This window comes from Mus caroli, chromosome 11 (assembly GCF_900094665.2).
Source record: "Mus caroli chromosome 11, CAROLI_EIJ_v1.1, whole genome shotgun sequence".
NCBI classification, from domain to species: domain Eukaryota; kingdom Metazoa; phylum Chordata; class Mammalia; order Rodentia; family Muridae; genus Mus; species Mus caroli.
This window is the reverse complement of record NC_034580.1, coordinates 5,703,534-5,713,353: the sequence shown is the minus strand read 5'-3', so window position 1 is coordinate 5,713,353 and position 9,820 is coordinate 5,703,534. Positions and strand designations below refer to the sequence as shown.

At 42.2% G+C, this 9,820-nt stretch overlaps 1 protein-coding gene across 3 annotated transcripts in view; it reads left to right on the top strand.

The window, feature by feature from the left end:
• Hus1 (HUS1 checkpoint clamp component) overlaps positions 1-9,820 on the top strand; it is a 20,321-nt gene that overhangs the window by 6,188 nt on the left and 4,313 nt on the right. For 2 of the 3 annotated variants that reach the window (XM_021177477.2, XM_021177476.2), the window contains exons 6-7: positions 7,104-7,203; positions 8,524-8,643. In XM_021177477.2, coding sequence (XP_021033136.1) covers positions 7,104-7,203; positions 8,524-8,643 — 220 coding nt within the window. Of the gene's footprint in view, positions 1-7,103; positions 7,204-8,523; positions 9,033-9,820 lie in introns of those variants that run through there. The other variant, XM_021177475.2, reaches the window with a different exon arrangement.

Here is a 9,820-nt window from a genome sequence, read left to right as displayed (position 1 = left end):
CGGTGCTTTTCTGACCGGAAGAGGCTTGTGGCCCTACGTAGGCCGGATTTCTGCCTCCCCAACCAGAGCAGTCTCAGGTCCCGCGTGATTGGACTGGACCAGGTTGTGGGTTTTGTGACTGGGTTGGTGTTCCAATCCCTCCATCGGAAGTCTTGCCTGGTTACAGGAGATAGCCAGTTCAGGCTCCATAGCTCCATTGCTAGGAGTCTTAGCAATCATCCTCGTAGATTCTTGGGAGTTTCCATTGTCCTAGCTTGTCCCAGAGATGCCACCTCCCACCCCCAATCCAGTTGTCTTTTCTAGTACTCTCTTCCTCTATCCTTCCCCCGTCTCTTCCTTCCTGTTCCCATCCCTCCCCGCTCTCCCACCCTGTCCCCTCCCTTTATCCACTCCTAATGTTTAATTTCTTTCCATTTCTCAATGAGATTCAGGTATTCCCCACCCCAACCCCTTTGGGCCCTCCTTACTTAGCTTCTTTGAGTCTGTCTGTGGTTTATAGCATTTAGCTCTTGTTGGAATCTTTACACCACAAAAGGCTTTTGAAACCTAGGAAGTGTTATCTTTCTCTTGAGTTCTCACTTCAGAGCAGTGCTGCCACTAAGCTTGTCCAACCAAACGCTGTCCTTTCCTTAGTCTTTGTAGCTGCTCTCTGAAGGGAAAATCAGTTTTCCTGGATGTGGCACGCACTGTGCTGGCAGTAGTGTTCACTGCCACTGCCATGGTATTGCTCTGGTTGCTAGACTGGCTTCCTCTAAGGAACTTCTAGGAGGTTCGAGAAGCCCAGAGGGAAATGTCAGGCAACAAATTGAGGTATTGAGTGGCTTTTTCTTTCTGTCTTAGAAAGGAGTCAGCAAAGTGGCGAGTGAGAATGAGAGCGGTGGTAGTTGTTTCATTTCTGTGCTCGAAAAATGCTAACAGGCAGTTACTGAGCTAGAATGGCCAACTGCTTAATGAGCTCTTTGTGGGTGCCTGGGGAGCCAGATTCTGAAGAACTAAATAGATGCCTCTGGGAGAGGCGGCATGTCTTAATAGTTGGTGGAATAAAGAGTTTGCAAAGGTAGGAAATCATCTCAGTCCATCTCCACAAGTACATGGACACCCATCATCAGTAGAGGATCATGGCTGAGTCCTGTACGAAGATCCTGCATAAATGATAGCTGAGGCCAGACTCAGAGGGGGCTGGCGTGGCTACTGCTGTACCAGGACAGAGCAGCAATGCTCACAGTTGTTACTTGGGGAGAGGACTCAGGGCTCCAACACTCCCCCTTTCCCCACAGGACCCTCTCTTCAACTCCTGTTCTCTCTGCCCTGGTACTGTTGCCATAGCTCACAGGAGTCTCCTTTCTTCTTAAGCTCCAACCATGCGCATCCTGGTTCTTTTATCTGAAAGGAGATTTGCCAACCTGTTCAAGGCACACTTCATTTCTGGTTTGGTTGTTGGTAAGGGCCCCATGCAGTCTGCTGTCAGCATTCTGCCAACCAGGAACACAAATGTGTTTCCTAATCTGGAGAGGGAAGGTAGGTGCCTGTGTCAACAGGACCATGCTATGTGCATTGCTGGCAGAGGGTTCTGGGGAAGTGAGAGGACAGGAAGGTACCCTGCCAGCACAGCTCTTCAAGGTGCAGCATTAGCATGCCTTGAAACTGGTCAACGCCTGCTGTCTCCTGTCCTTCTCCCTCCGCTTCACCTTCCAAAGTGGCTGTATAACCACAACCAGGGGATCCAGAGAAGGGAGGAGAGAACACTGAGGGGTGCTGCAGACCTTAGGGGGCCAGTGAGCAGGTTTCAGGGAGCAGCTCATTTAATGGGAGGAACAAAGGCATTTTAAACCTTTGAGCCAGAGTAGAGGCTATGAGATGGGTGTACAGCATTGACTGGGGCCAGGTGGTCATCTGCATAGGGAGGAGTTCCAGGAGCTTGCTGGACAAGGAGAGAGCAAGTTTAACCTGGTGAGTTCCTCTGGTGTGGGCAAAAGTCGGGGTGCAGGACCACGTCTGAGGCTGGTGAGGGAGTGCTCTTACTTCTACCACTCTCAAGATGAGATTTTCAGGGTTGGACACCACTTGCCCCTGCTCCAATTTTCTGAGAAACCACCAAACTGATTTCCAGAGTGGTTGTACCAGCTTGCAGTCCCACCAGCAATGGAGGAGTGTTCCTCTTTCTCCACCTCCTCGTCAGCATCTGCTGTTACCTGAGTTTTTGATCTTAGCCATTCTGACTGGCGTGAGGTAGAATCTCAGGGTTGTTTTGATTTGCATTTCCCTGATGACTAAGGATGTTGAACATTTCTTTAGAGCTTCTCAGCCATTCGATATTCCTCAGTTAAGAATTCTTTGTTTAGCTCTGTACCCTATTTTTTAATAGGGTTATTTGGTTCTCTGGAGTCTTAACTTCATGAGTTCTTTGCATATATTAGATATTAGCCCTTGATCAGATGTAGTGTTGGTAAATATTTTTTCCCAACCTGGTGGTTGCCATTTTGTCCAATTGACAGTGTCCTTTGCCTTACAGAAGCTTTGCAATTTTGAAGAAATGAAATATGTGCACATGTTGATACAAAGTACAATACATGTTCACAGTTCCAATGGACTTTGGCCTTGAGTTCTGAGGGGCATGATTCTGATATTGTACATTTTTTTTAGAGATGATGGCTATATTGGAAGGGGAAATAAAAGAGATATTATGGGTGAACTTGTAGCAATTTTATGAGGTCCCATTTGTCAATTCTTGATCTTAGAGCATAAGCTATTGGTGTTCTTTTCAGAAAAATTTCCCCTGGTGCCCATGTGCACAAGGCTCACCCCCACTTTGTTTTCTATTAGTTTCAGTGTATCTGGTTTTATGTGAAAGTCCTTGATCCATTTGGACTTTAGCTTTGTACAAGGAGATAAGAATGGATCTATTTCCCATTCTTCTACATGCTAACCACCAGTTGAGCCAGTACCATTTGTTGAAAATGCTGTCTTTTTTCCCACTGGATGGTTTTAGCTTCCTTGTCAAAGATCAAGTGACCATAGGTGTGTGGGTTCATTTCTGGGTCTTCAATTCTATTCCATTGACCTACCTGCCTGTTACTGTATAAATACCATGCAGTTTTTATCACAATTGCTCTGTAGTACAGCTTGAGATCAGGGATGGTGATTCCACCAGAATTTCTTTTATTGTTGAGAATAGTTTTTGCTATCCTAGGTTTTTTGTTATTCCAGATGAATTTGCAAATTGCTCTTCCTAACTCTATAAAGAATTGAGTTGGAATTTTGATGGGGATTGCATTGAATCTGTAGATTGCTTTCCTCACGATAGCCATTTTTACTATATTAATTCTGTCAATCCATGAGCATGAGAGATCTTTCCATCTTCTGAGATCTTCTTCGATTTCTTTCTTCAGAGACTTGAAGTTCTTATCATACAGAATTTTCACTTGCTTAGTTAGAGTCACACCAAGATATTTAGTATTATTTATGACTATTGTGAATGGTGTTGTTTCCCTAATTTTTATACCCAGCTACTTTGCTGAAGTTGTTTATCAGGCTTAAGGAGTTCTCTGGTGGAATTATTGGGTTAATGTAAGTATACTATCATATCATCTGCAAATAGTTGATATTTTGATTTCTTCCTTTTCAATTTGTATCCCTTTGATCTCATTTTGTTGTCTAATTGCTCTAGCTAGGACTTCAAGTACTATAATGAATAGGTAGGGAGAGAGTAGGCAGCCTTGTCTAGTCCCTGATTTTAGTGGGATTGCTTCAAGTTTCTTTCCATTTAGTTTGATGTTGGCTACTGGTTTGCTGTATATTGCTTTTACTATGTTTAGGTATGGGCATTGAATTCCTGATCTTTCCAAGACTTTAATCATGAACGGGTGTTGGATTTTGTCAAATGCTTTTTCAGCATCTAATATGGTTTTTTTCTTTGAGTTTGTTTATGTAGTGGATTACATTGATGGATTTCCAAGTATTAAACCATCCCTGCATCCCTGGGATAAAGCCTACTTGATCATGATGGATGATTTTTTTTTTTTTTGATGTGTTCTTGGATTCAGTTAGTGAGAATTTTATTGAGTATTTTTGCATCGATATTCATAAGGGAAATTAGTCTGAAGTTCTCTTTCTTTGTTGGTTCTTTATGTGGTTTAGGTATCAGAGTAACTGTGGCTTCATAGAATAAATTGGATAGAGTACCTTCTGTTTCTATTTTGTGGAATAGTTTGAGGAGAATTGGAATTAGGTCTTCATTGAAGGTCTGATAGAACTCTGCACTAAACTCATCAGATCCTGGGCTTTTTTTGGTTGGGAGACTATTAATGACTGTTTCTATTTCTTTAGGGGATATAAGACTATTTAGATCATTAATCTGATCCTGATTTAACTTTGGTGCCTGGTATCTCTCTAGAAAATTGTCCATTTCGTCCAGGTTTTCCAGTTTCGTTGAATATAGACTTTTGTGGTAGGACCTGATGATTTTTTTTAGATTTCCTCAGTTTCTTTTGTTATGTCTCCCTTTTCATTTTTTATTTTGTTAATTTGGATACTGTCCCTGTGCACTCTAGTTAGTCAGGCTAAGGGTTTATCTATTTTGTTGATTTTTTCAAAGGACTAGCTCCTTCTTTGGTTGATTCTTTGTATAGTCTTTTTGTTTCCACTTGGTTGATTTCAGCCCTGAGTTTGATTATTTCCTGCTGTCTACTCCTCTTGGGTGAATTTGCTTCTTTTTGTTCTAGAGCTATCAGGTGTGCTAGGTACACAAGCTGTCAAGCTGCTAGTGTATGCTCTCTCCAGTTTCTTTTTGGAGGCACTCAGAGCTATGAGTTTTCCTCTTAGGACTGTTTACATTATGTTCCATAAGTTTGGGTATGTTATGGCTTCATTTTCATTAAACTCTAAATAGTCTTTAATTTTCTTTGTTATCTTCTCCTTGACCAAGTTATCATTGAGTAGAGTGTTCAACTTCAACGTGCATGTGGGTTTTCTATTATTTATGTTGTTGTTGAAGATCATTCTTAGTCCGTGGGGATCTGATAGGATACATGGGATTATTTCACTTTTCTTGTATCTGTTGAGACATGTTTTGTGACCGAATATATGGTCAATTTTGGAGAAAGTACCATAAGGTGCTGAGAAGAAGGTATATCTTTTTTGATTTAGGATAAAATGTTCTATAGCTATCAGTTAAACCCATTTGTTTCATAACTTCTGTTAGTTTCCGTGTTTCTCTGTTTAGTTTCTGTTTCCATGATCTGTCCATTGATGATGAGAGTGGGGTGTTAAAGTCTCCCACTATTATTGTGTGCGGTACAACATATGCTTTGCCCTTTAGTAAAGTTTCTATTATGAATGTGGGTGCCCTTGCATTTGGAGCATAGATGTTCAGAATTGAGAGTTCTTCTTGGTAGATTTTACCTTTAACAAGTATGAAGTGCCCCTCCTTATCTTTTTTGATAACTTTAGGTTGGAAGTCAATTTTATTCAGTATTAGAATGGCTACTCTAGCCTACTTCTTGGAACCATTTGCTTGGAAAATTACTTTCCAGCCTTTTACTCTGAGGTAGTGTCTGTCTTTGTGGCTGAACTGAGTTTCCTGTATGCAGCAAAATGATGGGTCCTGTTTACATAACCAGTCTGTTAGTCTATGTCTTTTTATTGGGGAATTGAGTCCATTGATATTAAGAGATATTAAGGAAAAGTCATTGTTGCTTCCTGTTATTTTTGTTGTTAGAGTTAGGATTCTGTGGCTATCTTCTTTTAGTTTTGTTGAAAGATTACATTCTTGCTTTTTCTAGGGTGCAGTTTCCCTCTTTGTGTTAGAGTTTTCCCTTGATTATCCTTTGAAGGGCTAGATTTGTGGAAAGATACTGTGTAATTTGGTTTTGTCATGGAATACCTTGTTTTTTTTCCATCTATGGTAATTGAGAGTTTTGCTGGGTATAATAGCCTGGGCTGACATTTGTGTTCTTTTAGGGTCTGTATGACATCTGCCCAGGTTCTTCTGGTTTTTATAGTTTCTGGCAAGGAGTCTGGTATAATTCTGATAAGTCTGCCTTTACATGTTACTTGATCTTTTTCCCTTACTGCTTTTAGTATTCTTTCTTTGTTTTGTACATTTGGTGTTTTGATTATTATGTGACAGGAGGAATTTCTTTTCTGGTCCAAACTATTTGGAATTCTGTACGCTTCTTGTTTGTTCATGGCATCTTTTTCTTTAGGTTAGGAAAGTTTTCTTCTATAATTTTGTTGAAGATATTTACTGGCCCTTTCAATTGGAAATCTTCACTCACTTCTATACCTATTATCTTTAGGTTTAGTCTTCTCATTGTGTCCTAGATTTTCTGGATATTTTGAGTTAGGATCTTCTTGCATTTTGTATTTTCTTTGATTGTTGTGTGAATGTTTTCTATAGTATCTTCTGCACCGGAGATTCTCTCTTCTATCTCTTGTATTCTGTTGGTGATGCTTGCATCTTTGGCTCCTGACTTCTTTCCTAGATTTTCTATTTCTAGAGTTGTCTCCCTTTGTGATTTGTTTATTGTTTTTACTTCCATTTTTAGACCCTGGATGGTTTTGTTCAATTCCTTCACCTGTTTACCTGTGTTCTCCTGTAATTCTTTAAGGGATTTTTGTATTTCCTCTTTAAGGGCTTCTACCTGTTTGTCTGTGTTCTCCTGTATTTCTTTAAGGGAGTTTTTTATGTCCTTCTTAAAATCCTCTATCAGAATCATGAGATATAATTTTAAATCCAAATCTTGCTTTTCTGGTGTTTTGGGATATCCAGGACTTGCTGTCGTGGAAGTACTGGGTTCTAAATGATGCCAGGTAGTCTTGGTTTCTGTTGGTAAGATTCTTGCATTTGCCTTTCGCCATATGATAATCTCTGGTGTTAGATGTTCTTGCTGTCTCTGGCTGGAGCTTGTTCCTGCTATGGGTCGGTAAGCCTTTGTCAGTACTCCTGGGAGACCAGCTCTTTCCTGGCAAGACCAGTGCACAGAGGACTATGGAATAGCCCCACCTCCTGGGTGCAGATTTAGGCAGGAAGGATCCTGTCCCTGCTGCTCTGCCACTTCTGCTGTTTTTCCCCTTTTTAATATTGACTTTTATTCAATTTGCAGGTGATTGAAGCAAACCTAAAGGGAGAATTAAACCTAAAGATAGAAACTGAGTTAGTGTGTGTGACTACTCATTTTAAGGATCTTGAAAACCCTCTATTACGTGAGTTTTCTTATGGGTTATATTTTGCTTCTAATAAATTTGTTTCTTATATATTAAGTTCTCAATGAACACATTGAAGCTTGATTTTCTTTGTTTCCCATTTGAGAAGGGGCTAAGATTAGACTCCCTGTCCCTGTGACACAGTAGTGCAGTTAGCACTAGGCAAGGGGCCAGGTTGCCAGACAGAAGGTACAGAAGGGTGCTTCCCTCCTCTGGGATTCTGGTCAAAACAGTGATTTCTAAGAACTTAATAGCCCTTCATCTGTCACTGTGCCATGAGAAGTTGAGATTCTCATCAGGGCTGGAGTCACAAGTTGTGTCTTTTTTTTCTCTGGTCAGTTCAACTATTTTTTCCTTCAAGTTTAAGTTGGCAGATACAAAATATGGTACAGATATACTTGGTGACACTTTTCATCTCATAAAGGCCAGAAAGGCATGTGGGATCAGTTCAGTAAGCCTTGAAGGGAGGGGTGGTTGTATAGCTTAGTGAGCAGTAAGCTCAATGTAGAATCCTGTCCTTAAGTAGAGAAGTAGCCAGATCAGAAGAAAAGTGTCTGGAATAATGGGAGCCATTTTCTGATATACATGTGTCCAGATAAGATGACTCCATGACCTTTAGAGGATGATTGGTTATTCCAGGTTTGTTTCCACATAAGCACAAATATTACTACTAGCTCTGCAAGAAACATTTACTTTGTAGTGAGGGGCACATTGCTCCAGTAAAATGAAGTCCATAGCATGAAGCTTCTGACAAAAGGATGTGAATGACCTTGGTTTGCTTGGTGCGGTGTGTGTTTGTTCATAATACGTATTGAGACTATGGCCTCAGCATGCTAAGGAAGTGATCAACCCCTGAGCTACCTCCCCAGCCCTGACATGAGTTATTTTGGTGTCAAATTACAGTATTGTAACTAGCTCAAATGTCTGCTGAAGAGGATTGCCTTATCGGGCATCACTAGGAGGGGAGCCTCTTGGTCTTGTGAAGGCTCAATGACCCAGGGTATGGGAATGCTAGAGTGCTGAGGCAGAAGTGGGTGGGCGGGTGGGGGAGGACCCTCGTGAAGGCAGGAGGAGAGAGGAGGGGACAGGGGGATTGTGGAGGGGAAACTGGGATGGGGGATAACATTTGAAATGTAAATAAATAAAATAACCAAAAAAGAAAAAATGTCTACTGAATGAGTAACACTCACAGATTGCAGTCTATCAGACTGCTAAAAAGAGCTGTAGGGTCTCTCAGTTAGTAAGCAAGCACGCTTTGCACATTTCTGAGTTCCTTGTTATAGGAATGTTGGACTTAACAAACCATTCATGTCATTGCAGCCTCTGACAGTGTCTCTCAAAACAGACACCCAGAAGACATGGCCAAGGTGCACATTGACATCAAGAAACTACTGCAGTTTCTTGTCGGACAGCAAGTGACTCCCACCAAGGCAGTTTGCAGTGAGTTTGCTTCTCCATTACTCACCTCCTGTGTCCTACATATGCAAGTATGCCCAGTTCTGGGAATCGAGCTCGCTGAGACAGTCAGCCTTGAAAGTTCCCTTGAGCCAGAGGTATCTAGAGATGCTGAGGAAGAGTGATGCTGAGCAGTGTAGAGCCAGAAAGCCAGCAGCCATGCTAGAGTGGCAGTGGGCTGTAGCCTGCCGCTGTCAGCCATGGGCTCTCGCTGTGTGCTGTCAGGACAGGATAGACTGTCTCCCAGCAGCTGAGTCTATCAGGTTTCCCATAATCAGAGTCCTGCACACACTTGTGCGCATACACTTGTGCTGATCTGCAGCTCAGCTGAAGCTCGTCCCTTTCCTTGCCCATCCACGTTCACACACCGGAGTCTCCTCCTCAGCTGTTGCTTACTCATTGGCGGGTCTGGCTCTGACTGAGGTTCCACACTGCTCTGCTCCTCCTCGCCTGCTCACCCCACTGAGCTAGGCAGCTCCTCAAGAGCTTCTCGAAGCTCTGTGACTCCTTGGTTTTGTGTTTGTTTTTGTTGTTTTAAAGAAAGGCACAGCAAATGGCCTGAATGTGATATCCTTCTCTTTATGGAAAGCACCCAAGCGGACCTCTCATCCGTTAGTCGACAAGGCTGAAGAAGATGACCTGAGACTGGACCATATAATAATAAAACAGAAAGTTCTGAGTAGCTCTGTCAAGGACCAGCCTTCCTAAATGACAAAAAAGAAAGGATGTGTCCCAGTTAGAGTTACCATTGTTGTCATGAAACACCATGACCAAAAGCAGCTTAGAGAGGAAAGGGTTTATTTGGCTTACACTTTCCACAGCACTGTTCATCATCGCAGAAAGCCAGGGCAGGAACTCAAACAGGGCAGGAACCTGGAAGCAGGAGCTGATGCAGAGGTGGCAGAGGAGTGGCTTCCTCCTTACAGCTTGCTTAGCCTGCTTTCTTCTGGATACCAGGAGCCCAGTGGTGGCAGTACCCACAGTGGTCTAGGTGCTCACCCATCAATTACTAATTAATTGCCTACAGCCCTATCTTATGGAGACATTTTCTCAACTGAGGCTCCCTCCTCTCTGATGTCTAGCCTATATCAAATTTACATAAAGCTAGCCAACACAAAATGAGAAACCACAGGCCGGGCGTGCTGGCGCACACCTTTAATCC